We start from the raw sequence: 22484 nt of genomic DNA, 5'->3' as shown, positions 1-22484 counted from the left end.
TCCACTGCAGCTTGCACTGGGAGGGGCTATGTCTTCACCTCTCAAAAACAAGCAACTGTCCAAGGATTCTCTTTTCTCCATGCCCTCATTCTTATCCTTTATCTTTTTGATATAGCCATCCTAACAGGTGCCAAGTAATGTCTCATTGTGGTTTTGATTTGCATTTCTCTGATGGTTAGTGATGTTGAACACTTGTACACTGTGGGTGGGAAGGTAAATTGGTATAGTACGGCCATGATGGAAAACAGTATAGAGGTTCCTCAAAACATTAAAAATGGAACTACCATATGACCCAGCAACGCCACATCTCAGTATATATTCAAGAGAAATTAAATCACTATCTTGAAGAGACATCTGCACCTCCATGTTCATTGCAGCTTTATCCACAATAGCCAAGATATGAAATCAACCCAAGTGTCCATTGATGGATAAATGGACAAAGAAAATGTAGAATATATACACAATGAGATATTAGTTAGCCATACAAAGGAAGAAATCTTGTCATTTGCAACAACATAGACAAACGGAGGACATGATGCTAAGTGAAATAAGCCAGATTTTGAAAGACAAATATTTTACCTGGGCGTGGTGGCACATGCCTGTGATCCCACCTACTTGGGAGGCTGAGGCATGAGAATCACTTGAACCTGGGAGGTGGAGGTTGCAGTGAATATTTCAGCCTGGGTGACAGAGCAGTCTCAAAAAAAACAAAACAAAACAAAAAACCAAAACCTTAGAATCTCATTATATGTGGAATCTAAGACAGTCAAACTCATAGAAATGGAGTGAAGGGTGATTGCCAGGGGTTGGAAGTAGGGGTGGGAGAAATGGGAAGATGTTGGTTAAAGGGTATGAAATTTCAGTTATGATGAAATTTTCTCTGTGGTGAACAAGTTCTCTAAATGAACAAGAAAAAGTGAGCCCACATGTGCCTCTTAAGCAGTGAATGCAGCTTGGAGAGATTGTCCTTTAGCTTAATGACAGAGGAGATACTTTTGGCTTGTTTCAAACTCATCAATAAATTGCCATGTTCCTTTAAATAGATGATTAAAGAAAAGCTTGTCTGCATCTTTTATATGATTTACAATATATTACGGGGTCACAGTTTCCTGCTTATGGCAACATTCTAATTTAAGGGAAGCTGGATGGAAAGTGCAGTTTGGTTAATAGAAATTTGCTTTTGTCATAATATAATAATCGCTAAAGTTGATGATCTCTTGTTATTTGCCTGACATGTGCTGAGCTTTATCTGAATTAACCCATCTAATCTTCACAGCCCTGTGAGGTAGGCAGTGTTATGGCCTCTGCTTCACAAAAGAGGAAATGAAAGCACAGAGAGATGGATGAACTCATCCAGGGCCACATAACCAGAAGGGATGGCACCAGGATCCAAACTCCAGCAGGCCTAACCTGAAAGCCCTCCTAAATTGCCCCATAAAGCAGAAGATAAGATAGTACAGCAAGAAACTCTCAGGCTTTGGAACCCAGCTGCCAGGTGTAATCTGGGCCCACTCCTTACCAGGAGTGTGTGACCTTGAACAGACTGCTTGGCCACCCTCCTGACCCTTCACACAAAAGTCATCAGTAAAATGCAGTTGTGTGGATGGAATCATGTCATCTGTTTAATTCTTGGCACATTGTAAGAGCTCAATAAAGGGTCATTACTGATTATGGCCAACATTTCGGGAACCTGTCTATTCTTTAAATGAAGAGAATAACACACTGCAAATTCCTTACGGTTATAAAGCACTGTAATCTCTCCCACCATGGTCAAGTGAGACATGAACCTGGAATTGATGGCAGGTCTCATATTACCCTCAGGGACTTGGGATGCTTGTCCCACCCCACCACTAACTAGCCCTGTAACCTTGAGACTGGCCCATCCTCTTTGATCCAACATATAGAAGCATTCTTTGCCCAGACAGCGCCATTCCTCTGCTGGGACCTCACTGTTTCTTTTGGAATTCAACCCAAGTCTAACCTGTAGCCTTATTTTCCTTTGGGGCCACACCTGCCTAGCTGCTCCCTTTGCTTCAGAGACAAGAGAGTTGCCAGGCTGAGGCACAAAAATCACTTGAACCCGGGAGGTGGAGGTTGCAGTGAGCATTTCAGCCTGGGGGAATTATAAACAAATAAATGGTTGTATAAATAAATAAATAAATGCTTGTATAAATAGTCATGACTTCCAGCATGTTGGATGGAAGAGCTTTGGCATGCTTGGCACAATATTGTCTCTGGATCTTTGCCATGGGAATTTGCAAGCTGCCCTTAGTGAGGCCTCTAGACAATATCCAGGCCCAAGAGCACCTACTGGGTTTACCGAGAAGGAAGGAGACTGCCCGATTCTTATGTTCTAGGCAGACTCTGAGATTCTAGTTAAACGGATGTCAACATGGCATCCAGGCTAGTTTTGGGCCTCAGGAGGAGCTTAAGGCCCTAGTTGTTGCCCCAAACACACACCCTAACCCAGAAATCAGAGGATTCACCAGAGATGTTCCTGTGTGCCTGGCACCACATTCCCACCCCTGCATTCAGGCTTGTTAGAGATTGAAGGTGGAACACCCCATACATCCATCTCTCCCAGGCTGCAGGAGAACAGAGGCACCTGGGAATTTCCCACAGGACTCCTTATTCTTTCTGAATTCAGAGGGAGGGGAAGGTAGCCAAGCTCTAGTTCTATCTGCACCACCAACTTTTTTGGGTAACTTTGGCCATGTCCTTGTCTTTGTACCCATTTCTTCCTTGTAAAATGAAGGACTGGGCTGATACTGTCCATCATATGTTTGGCTGTGATGCTCTTATGCAGGAAGAAGAGTGGGCCAAGGGTGGGCAAGCCAAGGCTAGGAGATTCTATTCAGTCACAAGAGGTTTCTCTCCCTGATATGTGTCACATCACTGCCTCCACTGTGCTGACGACAGGTCAAAATGCTCTCATTTCAAGGAGATTAAAGGCCACCATTCCTAGACCAGGGTTGCAGCTCTCTACTCTCTGCTTGGTGGGGACTGGTGAGTGAGAGTCTCCCTCCCTTCCTTTTTCCAGCCCCACGCCCCTGACACACCTCTGTGATATCCACTTCCAGACTCTGGGAAATGTAGGGTGAGGTGGGGGATAGAACTTTGGTAGCTGCTCCTGCTGGTCACACCAGCAGCTCTTCTGAACCCTGCTTCCAGCTGCTGTCTGGAACTGTGATCCGGGTGGCTGACAGTTTGCTCTGGGCCTCATCCTCTTGGCAGCCCTGGGTTTCAGTAACTGGGAGATTTACTGGGCTGGGGGAGCTGGAGCCTTCAACTAATTCCCCATTTTCTTTTAAGGTGGCAGGTGGGGAGAGGAGGAAGCGGGCACATCTTTCTCCAAGGACTCCATCTCTTCTGCAATACATGTAAGTTCCAAAGTGGGAATGCCTGGGTTCAAATCTCCATTCCACTATTTTCATTAGTGTATTCTTGGACAAGATTCTTGTTCCAAGTCTCGCTTTGTTCATTTGCAAAATGAACATAGTAAGAATATCTTCCTTATGATGTTGGTATTTAGATTTCATGAGACCTTCCACGTTATAGACTCAGCACAGTGCATGGTCCATGGAAAGCACCTGGTGAAGTTCACTATTATGATAATGATCATTGCTCCTATCTGTGTCCTTAGACTGAATGAAATCTCAAGAGGCCATTTCATTTGTCCTTCTGTTTCCTCCAAGCCAGTGGTCCCCAAACTTGCTGCACATTAAAACCACCTTTTAAAAATTCTAAAGTTCAGACTATAGCCCCAGACCAATTAAACTCCACTCCTTAGGTGTGGGCCCAGGCATCAGTGATTTTGAAGCTTTCTAGCTGATTCCAATGTGAGCCAGTTTGGAAACCGCTGCTGTCTGCAGTCTAACCAGCTGAGGAGTTTCTTTTAGGGGTAGTGATTCATCCTAGGAACATTATTTACCCACTAATATTGATTTGAGTTGAAACACTTCCTTTGAGACAAGCAAAATCTCTCATGTTTCACTTTAAGTCATTTTTTTTTTCTTCTGAGGAAGTAGAGAATAGCTATCACCCTCCACCAAAAGCTTGGTTAGTGAGTGTATCCCGTCTCCCCTCCCAAGCCCTTCAACGGATAACAGTAGCCCAGCAGGGGCCATCAGCTGATGCTGATGGGAGGTAGACGAGGATGTTGGCATTGGATGCTGAAAGCTGATCATAGACAGAGATCAAAGAAGCTTCCTAAACTGCTGTCTGGGACTTCCTTTTTTATTTTATCACAATGGAATACTTTCACATTCAGCATGAGAGTATATAGAAACCGGGTGAGTGCTGAACAAATTCCACTCAGAAACATTGCTGGAACCCTCTGCTACCCAAGCCAAACTCTGGCCTCACGGTTTCCCAGTTGCTCCCTCGAGGCAAGGGGGCCTCTTCCTGGCTCCCCCATCCCACCCCTTCACATGCCTATTCCTTCCTCTAGGCCTTGGCACAAGCAGTTTCTCTGGTCCTTTCCAGTCCCAGTCCCTACTGTAGAGCACCCTCCCTACTGGCCTACAGTACATTCTTCAAGGTTAGCTTGAGCTTACCTTTGCTTCTGTGAAGCCTTCTCCAGCTGCTTCTCTTTCTAAAAACTCTCATCGCACTCATAGGTCTCAATGCTGTAGCCATAGCCACACAATAACACCACTCGTAAGAGCAAGCCTTTCAAAATATTTGTTGTCTTCAAGTGCTCTACTTAAGGGTCAGATGAACAGGGCTCAGGGAACTCAGTGATTAGTTCAATCATAAAACTGGTACATGGGGGAGCTGGGCTTTAACTTCAAGGGCACTTAATTGTGGGGCCCAAGCTCTTGGTTATCCAAGCTGACCACGTGTCTTCACTTTAACTCAGTCAGGTAGGCCTTTGTTATTGGCCCACTCTGCCCAGCAGTTGCGAGAGGAAAGCTGCTCCTGGTCTATGAAGTTTTTTTCCAAAAGCAAGGAGCTTCCAATCTGTTTAGGTGGCAGTAGAGACAGATGTGAAGGGGTTAATTATGTGCATTCTTCATGAGGGGGAGGTGGGGTTGAAAGTGAGTGGTGCAGCCGGAGACAGAGAGGAGGGTTCACAAGGAGGGGTTGGGGGAAGGAACCCCACTTGTGTGACTCCTTGGGGCTTACAAAGTGTTCTTCCACATTTGTTCTTAGCTATTCATTACAATCACTCTGCAAAGCTGTGTGTGTGTGTGTGTGTGTATATATATATATATATATATATATATATATATATATATAGAGAGAGAGAGAGAGAGAGAGAGAGAGAGAGACAGACAGACAGACAGACAGAGTCTCTCCCTCTTTTGCCCAGGCTGGAGTGCAGTGGCGCCATCTTGGCTCACTGCAACCTCCACCTCCCAGGTTCAAGTGATTCTCCTGCCTCAGCCTCCCAAGTAGCTGGGATTATATATTTTTGTATTTTTAGTAGAGACAGGGTTTCACTATGTTGGCCAGGCTGGTCTCAAAACTCCTGACCTCAGGTGAGCCACCCACCTCTGCCTCCAAAAGTGCTGGGATTATAGTTGTGAGCCACTGCGCCCGGCTGGCTACTATTTTCTTTATTTTAGAGGTTAGGAAACTGAGGTTCAAGGAGTCAAGTGTCCTAGCCATGGGGCTAGGAGGGGGAGGAGCTAGGAGTCAGAGCTGGGTTTCAAGATGCCCAATTCAAGGATCTGTTCGCCATACCCCTGCTGTTTCCTGTCTGGGACCTACTATCCCTTCTCCATAACCGCCCCCATTTTCTCGGCCAGACCCCTGCTTCTTCGCCCTACTCTGTTCTCTCTGCCTCTTCTCTGATACCTGACTCAGAATCCTGGTCTTTAGGCAGCTTTCCCACACGAACCCACCCCATTCCCTAGCTTCACCTCCCTTTCCTTCCTCTGCTTCTACTGGTTCTCTCCTTGTCACTCTGTGCTGGAGGCTAGGCCCTCACTTCCCTCTTCTGCCTTAGGGTTAGGAGTATGGCTGTGTGGACCATAGGTGCCTAGGACTATGGTGAGCAACAGTTCTGATTTGCCCGGGTATATCTTGGTTTAAGTACTGAAAATCTCAGGCAAAGTAGGACAGCTGTCATCCCACCAGGATCTGTGAGCAGCTATTTCTGCCTATTTAGTGATTCCAGTGCTCTGTGCTTTTTTCTCCCCACATGACTTACAGCTTTGAATTCTGAGAAGTAGACACTTTGGTTCCTTAAGTGTCTGAAGCTCTAGAGTAGGCAGCTTGCCTAAGATGACACAGCCAGCCAGCAGCAGGGCTTCTGCCTATACATTTCAGGCTCACTGCCTCCTCTATCCCACAGTGTCTCCTGGATGACCCACTGAACAGATAACATGCATGGAATGCAGAGGTTCATGAGAAGAGGGCGTGGAAGCTTGGAATTGTCCTTGGAGCCTTTCCCTGCCCCAGGATGGCTTCTCACTCTGGCTCCCCCACACTGCTCTTGTTTCTACCACCTGTTCTTCCCCACGTCTATAGGGATTTCTGCCACAACTTTTTTTTCTTTTCTTTCTTTCTTTCTTTCTTTCTTTCTTTTTTTTCTTGAGGTAGAGTTTCACTCTTGTTGCCCAGGCTAGAGTGCAATGGGGCGATCTCGGCTTACCGCAACCTCCACCTCCTGGGTTCAAGCGATTCTCCTGCCTCAGCCTCCCGAGTAGCTGGGATTACAGGCATGTGCCACCACACCTAGCTAATTTTTTGTATTTTTAGTAGAGACAGGATTTCACTGTGTTAGCCAGAATGGTCTCGATCTCCTGACCTCTGCATTTTTTTTTTTTTTTTTGTGAGAGTGCAGGCTGGAGTGCAGTGGCACGATCAGGGTTCACTGCAGCCTTGACCTCCCAGGCTCAATTAATCCTCCTACCTCAGCCCCCCTGACCCCTGGGAGCTGGGACTACAGGCGTGTGCTTGTAGCAAAAAATTAACGCCTGGTTAATTTTTTGTATTTTTAGTAGAGACGGGGTTTCGCCATATTGGACAGGCTGGTCTTGAACTCCTGGGCTCAAGTGATCTGCTCACCTTGACCTCTTAATTCTTACGAGTTCACAGCACAGACTCCATCATGTAGTTTGCCTTTTCCCTTTAATATGGTACAAGTCATTTCTGGTTCTGCTGCAGCGTCTCCAACAAGATGATTTAAAATAATTGTATCCAACTGGGCAAGCCATCACAGCCATTTTTCTAAGGCTGGAGATTTTTTCCCCAAGTTAAAAACATTATCATTACATTTTGGATGAAAGCCACAGCTATTTGAGTCCAGAGGGAAAACACACATTTTTTTGTTAGCGTACACTGATGATCACTGAATGAGCTTCTTCCCAGGATGCTGTCTGGGACGCGCTTCTCAGAGTGTGAGCACAGATCAGTGCTGGTCTACAGCGCTTTGTTATTGCCTTGTGGTAAGCACAGAATTTGAGAGTAGCCTTTTAGAAAATTATTATTATTGTTGCTATTTTTAGCAGTTAAACAATGTTTTGCTTGCTGAATCTAAAAATCAAAAAAATTGGGGCTTGCATTTCGTATATTTCTTAAAAATTATCTTTAAGAGGTAATTCATTTAATTCTGTTTTACAAAAGTATTGTCTATAAAGAACCAGAAATGATAAAACAGAAAGAGAAATAGGGATGGTTTGTCTTCTGGTCTAGAAGACAATATTAGGTACTGGTAGATGCTCAACAAATCTTGAACCACTGATTTTTGGTGCTGAAGTACCTTGTGTGGTTTTGTGTTTGAGGAGTCTGAGGCTTATCAAGCAACACACAATGTGAATGACCTTGGGCAGAATCTGTGGGCCTACACTTGTACTCAGTGACCGCAATATTGCACTTCCATGTGATAAAATTTTGGGTGCTCATGGCGATAACTTCAGGGAGCAGAAGCAGCGCATGGGGAGATGGGAACAAAACTTTTGCCCCACCAGGACAATGCTATGACAGAAAGTATTTCCACCTCTGTCCCAGCTGTTGTCCTGAGGTCTCCAGACACTATCTAACTTTGCCCCACATCTCCCAGGTACACCCCAGAAACAAACAGCTCAGTGGTGGAGTTTCTTAGGAAGAGATGAACTGACGAATTGGGGGGAATCTGTATAGGAGTTTCCAGCAATGAGGTCCTGAGAGATTATTGCACTCTGATCTCTAAATGGCAAGAGATGAATGATAAATGATCGAGTTGGGGAAGTTTGTCTGCAGTCTGATTTCTGCAACTCATAGGTATGAGGTTTTAAACAGATGTTGCTGGCAGGCAAACTAAACATTAATACTCCCCTTTCAGGATTGTAAAGATGCCCAGCCCAGCAATGTGTGTGTGTCTATATATAGAGACGGAGCCAGATCCCTTCCAAAGGAGTCAGAGCTCCTTTCCTCTCTGGTCTCCGCCTCCTTCCTGCCAGGCTGTTTCTCTTGCCTGCTTATCTGGATGCTCCAGCAACCATGAACCGCCAATATAGTTCTCAGTCCGCGTTTAGCTCAAGGAGCAGGCAGGTTTATCGCACCAGCTTTTCTGCAGGCTCTGGTGGTGGGAGTCGGGCTGTGGGTTCTGTGTGTTATACTCGAGGGAGGTGTGGTGGTGGTGGATATGGGATCCGTGGAAGGGGGTTTGGCTCTAGGAGCCTGTATAATCTGGGTGGCAGTAGAAGCATCTCCATTAGTCTAGTGGGGAGGAGTGCCAGTGGTTTCTGTCAGGGTGGGGGAGTAGGGGGATTTGGAGGGGTCAGGAGCTTTGGGGTTGGCAGCATTGGTGCTGGTGGCTTTGGAGGTGGTAGCTTTGGAGGAGGTGGTTTTGGGGGTGCTGGATTTGGGGCTAGCAATTTTGGGCTTGGGGGTTTTGGTCCTTCTTGTCCTCCTGGGGGTATCCAAGAGGTGACCATTAACCAGAGCCTCCTAGAGCCACTTCACCTGGAGGTGGACCCTGAAATTCAGAGGATCAAGACCCAGGAGCGGGAGCAGATTATGGTTCTCAACAACAAGTTTGCTTCCTTCATTGACAAGGTGAGCACCTCAGGGGCAGGGAGGGTCATTGGTCACTGACCAAATGACTGAGAGATTACACCCTGCCACCTCTCAGCACATCGTGCAGTTTCAGCTTGGTGGTGATACCTGGGACCTTAGGAAATCATTTACCCCATTTGCGCTTCAATTTGTCTTCTTGTGGGGATTTAATTCTATCTTTTCCTTTTGGCAGGAAAGGAGATAAGCAGTGTGAAAATACTCAACAGATACATGGTGTAGTACCCTCATTATCTTTCACAATTATTCACTTTCCATCCACCCATCCACCCATGCACCCATCCATCCATCCATCCATCCGTCCATCCATCCATCCATCTATCCATCCATCCTCATCCACACAATCTATTTATATACACACACACATGTTCATCCGTTCATTCACTCATCCATCAAGCCACTCAACTATCCACCCATGCATCCATCCACCCATTCAGCCCACAAATATTTTCTAAGCATCTATGATAGGGCAGACACTGTGCCAGGTGCTACAGGTAACTAGGACACAGGGCCTGACGTCTAAAGGGAAGAGAATTACGACAGTGTGTGTGAAGTGTGTCAATAGGGGAAGTACTCTCTGGGACATGGTAGCTCAAAGGAGGGTGTCATGAGCTCTGCCTGCTGAGTCTTGAAGACGGATGAAAAGTTAAATGGGTTCTAATTTTAGTATATGTGCTGCCGAAGCGAGCACAAGTTAAATGGGTTCTAAGGGCAGAGGGGGCTTTCAGGCAGAAGGACCAGGAGGCATGAAAGTGTGACACCTTTAGGGAATTTCAAACAGTTACAATTCCTGGAGAAAATGGGATACCAGGGGGTGGATGAGAGAAGCAGAGATGAAGCCACAGAGCCAGGGCAGGAGAAGCAGGCAGGGCATGGTGAATGCCCTGGTGGTGGGTATCTCTTGGGGCTAAAGTCAACAGCATGCAATGTAGGGTTCTGTCTGAGTTCCCCCTTTTGGCTCATCAAGGGCCAAGGATGGGCCAGATGGAGACACAGAAGCCCCTGTCCCTAGTTCCCTGTTGAAACTCCAAAGCAGCAACAGAGGCTGGTGAACTCACCATGGTGAAGACCTCCTTCCAGCCTCTCCTTTTGTCTGGAGGTTGAGGTACAGCGGCCACTAGCACCTCTTCAGGAGGAATTTTGCCTTCAGGGATGCAGTGGGAAGCCCCACAGAGCACCAAGGCCACTTGCACAGTCAGTGACTTTCCCTCAGTCACCACAGGAGTTCAGTGTTGAGGCCAGAGCTTGACCTGTGGCCTGACTGCAGGGTAGCTGTGGCCAGAGGCCATGCTGGGTGGCAGGGCAGGCCTCTGATATCTGGGCAGATGCTGGGGATGGGACAGTGTGTGAGCAGGTGGAGGAGAGTGAGGGTGCTGAGGCCCAGAGGCTGCCGAAGAGGAGCGCAACACAGCAGAGTGCTCCTGTGGCTTCTGATCACGCTGCGTGGGAAATGTGGCTGAGTACCACCACACTTCAGGCACAGGTAGGGGTTAGAGGGTTTCACTGGAGCAAGGAGTCGCTACTGGGAGCTCACGACTGGGCCAGGAGAAGAGCAGGGAGGAGAGAGGGCTGGGAAATAACCACAGGCCGCTGGCAACTGACCTCCTGAGGCTCATCCAGTTGTGGCCTCTGCCATGAATAGGGTGTCTGTCCAGTTGCATGGCATGGGGCAGTGGGCGAGGCTAAGGTGCGAGAGACCCGGGTCTCCTGTCCTTTGAAGGGCATGGCCTGTGATGACTATGAGGAGAGGCTCCTCAGCCAGGTGGGTTGTGGCCTGACTGGAAGGTAGAAGGCTTCTATGACAGGTGACTTCTGACTCTGCTTTCCAAACTGGTCTTCCTGCTTTCACCCTTGACCCTTGTATATATAGCCTATGCTTGACACCACAGCAGAGCCATCCTTTAAAAGCATGTCACACCACTCTTCCATTTGAATCCTTCAGTGGCTTCTTGTCTCAACTGAAGGAAAAGCCCAAGTCCTATAAGACCCTATATTATCTGCCCTTTACCCTGCGGCTGCTGCTAAGCCCACACTTACATTTGTGGAATCAGGCCACATTGCCCTCCCTGGGTGGGACAGCTTTCAGGATACAGCCGCTAGTGAGCAGAATGAGGCCTGGAAAATAGCCTCCAGGCTTCCAACTCATTGTTGTCTGCAGTGTCCTGTGCCCCTCTTCCTCCTCAGCTGCTCTCCTCTTGCTCACCAGCATCCAAGGCTCAGTTCTGTCTCAAGGTCTTTGCACCTGCCATTCCCTCTGCTTGGAACTCTTCCCCCCAAAGAGAGGCCCACCTTCCTCCCTTACCTTCTGTGGGTCTTTGCTCAGATGCCACAGTTTCAGTGGGGACTTCCCTGACCACCACTTCAGCGTTCCTATGCCCCGGCCCTGTGTGACTCCATAGTCCCTGCAGCTGTCTGAGGCACTGTATTTTTTACATGATTGTTTCTTTATAGTTATCTCTCTAAATAGAATGCAAACTCCTAGAAAGCAGGGATTTTGCCTGTTTTGCTTATTACCAAATCCCTAGCACCCAGAATAGTTCCTGACACATGAGAATTGTTCAGTAAATAGAAGCTGGATGACAAATTGGGTCAGCCCCTCGGGTCAGTGCTGGATGCTCAGAGAGTGGAAATGGAGCCAAAGGCTTTCTAGAACCAATGACAAGGGGATAGGGCCTCAGGAAGGAAAGGAGGGGTCCAGCTCTTCCCCCTGGGACACTGGGCTGGCCTTGTTCAGCTGATCCTTAGACCTCTATGCCAGGGGTGGCGAGTGGTCTGGATAGCCCACACCAGCAGGCAATTTTAAAACCTTTTGCACTTCATGAGTGCATGACACTTTTTGTCTTCTCTGTGTTGGGCGTTGTGTGTCCATGGGTCCACTGTGTCCCCTGGAGAACAAAGTAGATATAGGCCTGCCCTCAAGGGGTCCAGTGCAGCCCAGGAGAGAGATGCTCACACACTGCTGCATGACTGCAAGTCTCAACAGATTTAGAAAGGCAAGGAACAAGGGGCTGCAAAGGGGACACCTGAGGTGGGATGCCACCTCAGGTGAGGTCTAAAGGGTGAGTAGGAGTTTACTGGGCAAAGAGTTGAGGAGACCTGGAGTGCTGAGGGCACTGGGAGGTCCCTGTGCAGGGGAGGGGCACTGAAGCAGAGGGTGGGCGAGAAGGTCGCTCAGCAGCATGCCTCATTCCATCTGTGCTAGCTGAGCTGCCTTTGAGTTTTGCTGGTAGGACACAGACCAGGAGTGTTTTGGGGAACCTGGGGAAAAACACAGTGGCTTTCACCGATTGTTGTAGTGGTTAAGGCACTCCCTGCAGCCAGACTCTGCCTTTGCAGTTTGGGTGGCCTGATGAGAACCACAGTGTCTTCTGTGAGCTCCTGGGATATTGCGGGTGGGTACCTGGGCTAAAGCCAGAACACCCAGAGTTGTGTCACTGCTCCCTCGTTATTTTATGTGGAGACTCTCCATGGGACCACAGGATTCTTTCTTTTGGTCCCACAATGCCACTGCCACTGAGCGCAGTGAATGAGTGCTGAATTGATTTCTTCACTCCCTGGGAGTGCCACCACAGAGTAAAAATAGAGAGTGGCAGGAATTTCTCACGGTGTTGTGAGCTGTGCTGACAAGCCTGGGAGAGCTGCTTGCCTAATCTCTTGCTTTGATAAGGCCAGCAAAAATGAGCCACGGGAGGTGGTGTTGTCTGCAAACATTTTCCAGCCTAGAGTCAGAATACAAAGGGAGCTAACCAGGGTTGGCCCCTCAGACGGGCAGATTCTCAAGGGCCAGGGGATTTGGGGGACCCTCACTAGTGTCACGTGGTAAGGGAGTGTCTTCAGAGTTCCGTTCCCACCACACAAAGCAGTGGGTTTGCCCCTTTACACAGTGCCCGGAGGAGGAAGCTGGATTCCGGAGGGTGTGTGTTTTTGCGCGTGCGCGCCCGCAGGCGGCGGAGCAAACTCTGGAGGCAGCACCACTGCTTCTATCAGGGCACTGGAGTGGAGGCTCCACAGTGTGTAGCTGGCTGAGGAAAGGTGGAGGCTGGTCATTACCATGCCAAGGACAAGCCACACACTTTGCACAGCCAGCTGCCTTACTGGGCCCCTTATCTTACCTTCATATCCACAGTTCTGGGAGAAGAGGTGGTGAAAATATTAGGTGATGTCCACTCTCCATTTCCCAGGAAATAGCAAGTGGGTAGTTCTCAAACACCTGACAATCCAAGTCCTCACTTTGGGGCACTTGACTGCATTAGACTTTTAAAAGAATGAGAACATTTGCCTTAAAAATTCTGTCTGCGTTATAAAAGCATTTAAATGAGTTACTTTCCTGACAAACATCCTGGCAGACAGCAGAGGTGGTGGCGACTGCAGGGCAGGGGCACCCAAGCAAGTGTGCTCAGGAATTAGTTTAATGTTCTAAGCCAAATTGATCCTTCTCGCTTTTTCTTTCTTCCTCTCCTCTATCACATAATGCATTTTGACCACAAAGAGAAAGGAGCCTTGGGGTCATCAGTGTCTCAGATGCTCCGAAACACCATTTCCTTACGTTGGCATGGATAAATTGAGTTTGGAGGGCGAGTGCTCTATGATGTAAATGAAGGAGGTGATTTACCTTCAAAACCAGCGTGAGCTTAGTGTCAATTTTAGACAAGTTGACTGTACAGCCATTGGCCATCAGAAACCACATTGCCCTCTGTGTGTCTCAATCCCAGAGAAAAGGAAGCTCTCTGACCCTTGGAGGAGCCATCCTGATTCTCTGAGGTCTGGATGTGTTGAGGGGCTACTCATGGGGGAGCTGCTCTGATCCATGGCCTGGGGTGCGCTGGGGTCTCTTGCTCTTAGGTGCGATTCCTGGAGCAGCAGAACCAGGTGCTACAAACAAAATGGGAGTTACTGCAGCAGGTGAACACCTCAACTGGAACCAACAACCTGGAGCCCCTCTTGGAGAACTATATCGGTGACCTGCGGAAGCAGGTGGATTTGCTCAATGCGGAGCAGATGCGCCAGAACACAGAGGTCAGGAGCATGCAGGATGTCGTGGAGGACTACAAGAGCAAGTGAGACTCCAGGCAGGGCAAAACAGGGGAGAAGCATGGCCGGAAACTCGTCACAGGGGCAAGACATTCTGCTTTAGTGTTTATGTGTAAGGGTAGGGGAGCGGGACATGCAGGCTCTGCACTGCACAACTGCAGGAGGCACTGTTTTGTATGTGGCAACCCAGGTAGATGATATTGGCAGCCAGCTATCAATCGCATTGGGTGGGGAGGGGCAGGATAGCTTCATGGATGTTGAAGCCAAGTAAGCCTGATTTCCAGTGTGGGCTCTTCCACTTACTAGCTGCCTACAAATTCATCTTTTTAAGCCTCTGGTGTTCATGTTAATAATGTGGGAAGAGCAAGAACCTCCCTTGTTGGATTGTTGTGGGTAGATCTGTGGTTCTCAGACTTGAGCATGCATCAGTTTGCTGGAATCAGATTGCTGGGCTCTGCCCCCCAGGTTTTGGATTCAGCAGATATGGGAGAGTGTTTGTACTTCTGACATGTTTCCAAGTGATGCTGATGCTCGTGGATTGGGGACCACACTTTGAGAACTGCCTGTTTTGAATGAAATGATGCTTAATAAGTTCTTAGTACTGTGCCTGCACACCCCTACAGTCAGTAAACCCTAGCTATTATGACCACAAACAGTAGGGGTGACAGGAGTTGTCGAATTCCAGATCAGCTGCTCCTGAGCTGTGCAGGCAGCCGAGCCTCTCCCTTCCTCTTCTTCCCCATGTGGGGTTCAGGGTGCTTCTCTCCCATCACCTTGGCATGCTTACTGTGCCGTGCCAGTAGAGATCCAAGTGTGTGTGAGTCAACGAGGGAAAAAATGAAATCCACACTGGAGGTGCTGGTGGGGGATGGGGCACAGAATTGTAGGTTAAATTTTTTCTTTTCAGAAATATTTAGTAAAAGTGGTTGGTATTTCATGTTCTCAATTTTAAGGAATGAGTGAATTTGACACATTTACAAAGGTAAAACATCAAAATAAAAACAGACATTCCAGGGACCTTCTCTGTGGCTCTGGGTTTTCCATGTTGGCCTGGGCTCCCCTCTGTTGGCCCACAGACCCAGGAGTTGGCACTGCCCTCATCCATGAGAGCGCCGGCCTCCCGGAATGGACAGCCAGCACCTTGAGCAGGGTTCTCTGAGCTCAGGACAGCAAATGTTTGGAGAATTCCAAGCTTTCTGCTGTGAGGAGGAACCTCAGAGAGCCAAGGTCAGCCTGTAGCCTTTCTGTGCTCCTTGCCTCGCCTGACAGGTATGAGGACGAAATCAACAAGAGGACTGGCAGCGAGAATGACTTTGTCGTCCTGAAGAAGGTGAGGGAAAGGGGAGTCCCAAGGGTGGCTGTGGACCAAGGAGGCTTCGGGGAGTAAGGAATCCCTATGGGATGCTCTGTGGCAATGGCAGGGTGACCTCTGTGGCAATGGCAGGGTGGCCTCTGTGGCCGGCTTGCTGTGTGTGATGCCTAAATGTGGGGCCCTTACACTAGAACTGACACTGATAATGACTCTTTAGGAAGCCTCCAGTTTGTATCTCTCTGGGGTCCTGAAAGTGAAATGAAGTGAAATGACAGCTTTTGAATGTCAGTTGTGTGTAGCCTTGGGACCCGGGGAAGGACCTGGGTGTTGGGTGTGACTGACTGAGATGTGGAGGTTGGTGTCACATCTCCTTCTGGCCAGGAAGGCCAGGACATGTAGATCCCTTATTGGAGTGAGGTGATGAATTTTTGAAGTAAGGAAATAAACCCAGAGTGGCTCTGCCACTTGCCTGAGCCACCCAGTGAGCTGGTGGCAGGCAATGCCTGGGCAATAAAGTCAAACTGTTTCTGCCTGCTATTCAGGATGTGGACGCTGCTTATGCGAGCAAAGTGGACCTGGAGTCCAGGGTGGACACTCTGACTGGGGAGATCAATTTCTTGAAGTATTTATTTTTGACGGTGAGTTAAGCGTTTATAAGAACTCCCTTTCTTTTCTCACATCTCACAAGGAGTATGGGCTATAAGAGGCGAGGTCTGAAACCCAACACTACCCACTAGGGACTCATCTCCCCAGGTACCCCAACTCTGTGGGCCTGGAGTCAGCCATCCTCTCCACCCCAATCCTCAGAATCCCCAGGTTGGGGTAATGGAGATGGAAGGCTGGGAGAATCCTGAGTTAGGTGGAGGCGAACGTGTCCCTGGTTCATGGCTTCCAATCTGTCTGGGAAATCACCCAGACATATAAGGGGCAAAACCAACCAGAAATCTTCATTAATTCTGGGGAGTTGATGGAGCTGTTAGGAAACTCTGTGGGAGGTGACAGTGTGAGTCTCAAAGGGAGTGACCTTAGTGGTGGGGGATCAAACACTCTGTCACCCAGCCCTCTTTTGCCTGTGTCTAATTTGGGGGTACTTGCTCTGGGCCAGATGCTGTGTTAGAAATTTATGTTATGGGCATCTCCATTCTACACATGGGAAAACTGAGGCACTGAAGGGTTAAATTACTTGCTTGGTTACCTTGTTAGTCAATGGTAGAGCCAAGACTCAAAAGTGAGTCCAAGTGGCTCCTCAACTGGAGTCCATTCTACTGCCTCAGAGAGCTCATGTGATTTCAAGGAACAGGCATGCCTGCCAAGGAGCCCAGCTAACTATGGTGGCCAAGTCAGAGCAAGGCAGAATGGCAGTTGCAGAAGAGGTGTGATGGGGAGATGGTATCTGAAGGGCTCCAGGTTTAGGCTCCTTCCTTCTCCCTGGAGGCAGTTAAGACTCTCCCTATTATCTCTCATTGCACACAACAATTCCAAGAGTTTTTCCCCAAGACTACCTGGCCCAGGCTTCTGGCTTCCCCCGAGAGCCTTGAGGGAGCAGCAGAGGAAAACTGAGGCCCCCAGAGGAGAATGGAAGGAGTCAGCCTGTGCGCCATGCCTCGCAGGAGCTGTCTCAGATGCAGACTCACATCAGTGACACCAACGTCATCCTGTCCATGGACAATAATCGCTCCCTGGACCTGGACAGCATCATTGATGCAGTGCGAACCCAGTACGAGCTGATTGCACAGAGGAGCAAGGACGAGGCCGAAGCCCTGTACCAGACCAAGGTGGGTACGGCCCCCAGATCTGGTGCCCAGAAAAACAGATTCTTCCCAGAATTGTCTTTCTCTTATTGCATTGTCTTTCTTATTTCTGAAGTAAAATGTGTTTGTTATACAAATTCTAGAAATTACATGTAAAGATTACCAATCTCTCACTACCTCTATTAATATGTTAATATCTCTTCTGCCAGTTCTTTGTAGCTATTAAGCTAGTGCAAAAGTAATTGTGGTTCTTGCCATTAAAAGTAATGATAAGAACCACAATTACTTTTGCACCAACCCAATAATGTTTATTGAGAACTCATATGTGTTAGGCACTACACAAAGTGCTTTACATAATATATATATTATTTCATTCAATCCTTACAACAACCAATGAGGTAACAATTTCATTATCACAATTTTATAATAGATAATAGTGCGTGAGATTACTTAATTTCTCTAAGGCCTTGTAGCTAGTAAATGGCAGAGCCACAGCTTAATTAAACTCGGGTTTGTGTCTACAAACTCATTCCCCTCACCACTAGAATGATTTTTATTCTTTTTTTCATAATGGTATCTATTAAAATGTACTTTTTTTTACTTTCTTTCTTTTTTTTTTTTTGTTTGAGATGGAAACTCGCTCTGTCTCCCAGGCTGGAGTGCAGTGGCGTGATCTCAGTTCACTACAGACTCCACCTTCTGGGTTCAAGCGATTCTCCTGCCTCAGCCTCCTCAGTAGCTGGGATTACAGGTGCACACCACCACACCAAGCTAATTTTTGTATTTTTAGTAGTGACAGGGTTTTGCCATGTTGGCCAGGCTGTACTTTCGCTTTTACTTATTGCATATGGATACCTTTCTGTGACACTAAATAATTTGCCACATTTTTAACAGCCTGGTATTATATTGTAAGACTACACCCTCCCTTATTAGATCAACCTCTTTGTGGCTAAGTTGTTGGGCACATCTTTGGTTACTTCTTTACCATAAACTGACCTGGATCTTTTTGGATGGTGAATCCTCTGGTTGAAAGGGCATGGCTGACAGTCCAGTCACTAAATTCTGAACAACTAGCATTGATGATTGGCTTTGAGGATGATCTGTGGCCAACTCCAATCCTGGCTGACCTCTGTCCCACTGTCCTGCAGACAGTGTTCTGGGGTGGAATGGATTTCGACCTTAGACTGGGAGGCAGAAGGCCAACAGTGAAAACAGCAGAATGCAGATTCCCTCAAGTTGACGCTTCTCCCACCCACTTCAAAACCCTGTCCTGGGGGTGGAGTTCTGACTGATGGGGCAATACAGAGACAGAAACAGAGATGGAGGGGAAATGAGACTGAACGTGGAGCAGGTGGAGGGCCTCTGGGACATAAGGTCCTGCCTGATTGCTAGGGAGATCATCCTGGAAAAGGGTGGGAAGCTATATGGTGGGTGGAAAGAGTGAGGGGGTCTCAGTGTGGGTAAGGACCAACGTGAAGGCTTAGATGTGTGAAAAAGTGTTAGAAAGGGCATCACGAAGCAGGTTTGTCTGGCTAGGATGAGAGTCTGCCCAGAGATAGGTGGGAATGCAGGAGGCTTGGTATGGTGTGAGCGTGTGCATGTATACATGTGTTTGCAGCCCGGGTGAGGGAGGTTTGGTATAGCTGTGAGTGTGTATGTAGGGGTGACCACAGCACAAGATGGGTGAGAATCTCCCAGGGGAGAGCAACCCAGACCTACTCCCTCCTGGAGGGGCTTGTGGTGGGCAGCACATGCTGACCATGATGCTGCCTTTGGCCCCTAGTACCAGGAGCTCCAGATCACGGCAGGGAGACATGGAGACGACTTGAAGAACAGCAAGATGGAGATTGCAGAGCTCAACCGCACCGTCCAGAGGCTGCAGGCAGAGATCAGCAATGTGAAGAAGCAGGTGGGATGGGTGCTCAGGGAGGGCTGACTAAGCCCTGCACCTCCCACAATGCCCTGCCAGATCGAGGTCTGGAAGTTAAACCCTAAAATGGTCTCTGACTGTCTCTGGAGCAGATTGAACAGATGCAGTCACTCATTTCGGATGCCGAGGAGAGAGGCGAACAGGCCCTCCAGGATGCGCGGCAGAAGCTGCAGGACCTGGAGGAGGCCCTGCAGCAGTCCAAGGAGGAGCTGGCCCGGCTGCTGCGTGACTACCAGGCCATGCTAGGGGCCAAGCTGTCCCTGGATGTGGAGATCGCCACCTACCGCCAGCTGCTGGAGGGCGAGGAGAGCAGGTGGGTCCGGCAGCTGTGTTTCTGGGGCTAAGGCTCGATATGTACCCATGAAACTGTGGGACTGGCTATTTGGAGAAAAGATAAGCCCCACCTTTTTGGGAAGATTGGTAGCCCAGGGTGAGCAGAAACATTCCAGTTAGAGGCAGACGCTGTGTGAGTTGACAAAGTAGGGAGAAGTCATTGTTATCATTCCTCTGCCTCCAAGTAGAATGTCCTTATACCCCAACCCAAGTCACTGCAGCTGGGTATTCACCCCCAATGCTAAAAGTCTTCATGAAAACGCTGAAAATTCTCTCAGCTCCACTGGCTTCCTGCTCTCATGCACACAAATTTCCCTAAGGCTTGGGGACACCTCTGATCCGGATGTCTGTGGGCCACCGCCTTCTCTCCTCAGGCCCTGTGGGTCTGGCTGACCCTGTGCTTTGGTTTTTCAGGATGTCAGGAGAGCTGCAGAGCCATGTGAGCATCTGTAAGTAGCAGAGCCCACGGACAGAGAGAGGCTGGTGGTTCTGGGTGGAGGGAGGGCCGGGAGGTGGCCAGCAGAGAACTGAAAGTCTGGCATTTTAGCTTCCAGTCTTGTACAACAGACATCAAAGTAAGCAAGTGTAATGGCAAAGTCTGGAAGAATTCATTTGAAATAAATGGTTGTGATTTCAGGTCTACTTATCTTAATTGTTAGGATGCCTTTTTGAAAATTAAAAAAAAATTTTTTTTAAATGATGCCTAGGAATCAGCAGTGGCTAGAACTCTTTAGGGTATATGTTCAATAAACAATGAAAGTGTGTTGCTGAGAGGAACCCTGGCATTCCTTTGTAGTATGAATAATAATTTTCAAGTGGGAACACTTTCAGTTTTCAATGTATCGGTTTGCAAGTCGATGCCACGGGTGATCGAGGATGGAGGAGGCTGCAGGTGCAGGGATGGGTGCAGGTGGGGGCCCTGCCCGGTCCCTCTGACCCCCTGTGCACTGTCCCCTCCCCACAGCGGTGCAAAACAGCCAGGTGAGCATCAGCGGCGGCGCGGGAGGTGGCGGCAGCTACGTCTCTGGAGGCTACGGCGGCGGCAGCGGTGGGGGCTATGGCGGTGGAAGAAGTTACCGCGGAGGCGGCGCACGAGGGGGCAGTGGAGGCGGTTATGGCAGCGGCGGCGGGAGCTACGGAGGGAGCGGCAGAAGCAGCCGCGGATCCTCGCGCGTGCAGATCATCCAGACCTCCACCAACACCTCCCACAGGCGGATCCTGGAGTAGAGGCCTCGCTTCTGCCATACCTCAAGCCTGCACCCGCGCCGCCCTCTCCTCAAACTCCTCCCCTCCACGCCCTTCCTGACTCCCTGTCGTTCACTTTTCTTGATGGGTCTCAGCAATTTTGCCAATAAATTAGAGTCTAATGGGGGGAAGCAGGGTGGATAAGCCCAAACAGCAGATCTCTTTGGAGGGCACTGGCTTGCAGTCAGAGTAACAGCTAAGCACATTCTCACTCAGACTCCGTTCAGCTGGCCCTGCTGCTGTTCCTGCTCCCACCTTTTTGGGAAGATCGGTAGCCCAGGGTGAGCAGAAACATTCCAGTTAGAGGCAGAGGCTGTGTGAGTTGGCAGGTTAGGGAGAAGTCATGGCTATCATTCCTCTGCCTCCAAATAGAATGCCCTTATGCCCCAACTCAAGCCACTGCAGCTAAGTATTGATCCACAACGCTAAGAGACACCAGGCATCTAGTTTAGCAATGGAGAGAAATAGCCTGTAAAGCATCGACAAGGCACATAATGGAGAGTTGGTATCTCAGCCCCAGGCTCCTTTTGCCGCACCTGGGCTGCTCTGTGAACAAGAATCCACACCCCCTGCCCTTCTGGGGGCCACAAGATGATCCCTCTGGGGGAAGTTGCTGATTGCAGGACAAGCTAGCTTGGTAAGGAAAACCTCTGCACCAGCCGCCTATTCCTGCCTCTTGGTCCACAGCCTCATGCACTCATGTTGATGGAAAGTATAGATTTGCTGCCCACATCAGATATCTGTAAGGCATCACTGTCCTGATTCTGAACCTCCGTCTCAGGAAGCATTCTCCCCTGTGTAAACAACTCAAGGTGGGAGTATTTCAGAGGGCATGGGGTCACGAATCCTCACCCAGAGGGAAGCCTGTTTTAGCAGTGGATGCGGGAGTTGATGAACAGACAAGCAAGTTCTGCTTCTGTCCTGTTTCCTCCTGACAGCTCCATTCCTTGAAAGTCTGACGCTTCCTAAGCTCTGCTTCATAACCACTCTGAGAATTGTCCCATGGGGTGGGCACGCGAAGCCCAGCTCTGTTCTATCCAGGTGCCTTGGGCCTGAGGAGTCTGAGGATCTGACTTGGGCCTTGGAAGGGTTCCAACCCCAAGTCAGTCAGGAAGCTGCCCGTTTTTTTTTTGTTGTTGTTGTTGCAAGGCAGTTTAATGCCCTTTCTCAGACCTCTCTAGTCCCTCCCGCCCTCTGTTCTCTGTGGCTGTGAGCACTTTGTGAGAATTTGACTCTTAATTTTGAATCTTATGTAAGAGGCTTGAGATGTGCTGGAGAGGGCAGGAAGAGGAAAGTTATCAGCCAACTAACAGGTCTTGAGAGACAGAATGTAGCTTTGCTTTTAAGATCTGGAGTCACCTTCACTTGCTAGCTGAGTTCTAACACAACTTCCAAGTCCATGATTCTCTTGGGGCATTGGATGGGCTCAGCGTGGGTCTCTTAGGCAGTGCTTGTGACTTCATCATTTCCTGGTTCAAAATTGTACTGTCAAGGGGCAGCATTTCTGGTATTTCTATAATAAATTTTTCTGTGATCTCAAACTGCTGTTTGGTCAGGAGATGCATTATTTCTTCTTCTCCTTCCCCTTCTTCTTCTCCTTCCCCTTCTTATCCTTCACCTTCCTCCTCTTCTCCCTCCTCCTCCTCCCTGCTCCTCCTCCTCCCTCCTCCTCCTCCTCTTCCCCCTCTTCCCCCTCCTCCTCTTCCTCTTTCTTCTTCTTCTTCTTCTGCCTCTTCTTCTTCTTCTGCCTCTTCTTCTTCTTCTTCTCCTCCCTCCTCCCCCTTCCCCCCTCCTCCTCCTTCTCCTCTCTCCTCCCCCTCCTCCTCCTCCTCCTTCTTCTTCTTCTTCTTCATCTTCATCTTCATCTTCTCCTCTT

The 22484-nt window shown here is 48.7% G+C and overlaps 1 protein-coding gene across 1 annotated transcript; it reads left to right on the top strand.

Annotated features, from left to right (window-relative positions):
- Nucleotides 1–6936: 6936 nt before the first annotated feature.
- On the top strand, nt 6937–22163 carry KRT77 (keratin 77). Its single transcript, XM_003906434.5, has 9 exons — nt 6937–8988; nt 13849–14063; nt 15307–15367; nt 15892–15987; nt 16960–17124; nt 18884–19009; nt 19123–19343; nt 19778–19812; nt 20328–22163. The coding sequence occupies exons 1-9, from the start codon at nt 8431–8433 to the stop codon at nt 20588–20590; spliced, it is 1740 nt and encodes a 579-aa protein (XP_003906483.2). The 5' UTR covers nt 6937–8430; the 3' UTR covers nt 20591–22163.
- Nucleotides 22164–22484: the final 321 nt, after the last annotated feature.

The sequence above is a fragment of the Papio anubis genome, chromosome 9, assembly GCF_008728515.1.
Source record: "Papio anubis isolate 15944 chromosome 9, Panubis1.0, whole genome shotgun sequence".
Classification (NCBI taxonomy): domain Eukaryota; kingdom Metazoa; phylum Chordata; class Mammalia; order Primates; family Cercopithecidae; genus Papio; species Papio anubis.
Note: the sequence above shows the minus strand (reverse complement) of the source record. Positions and strands in the feature narration are given on the sequence as shown.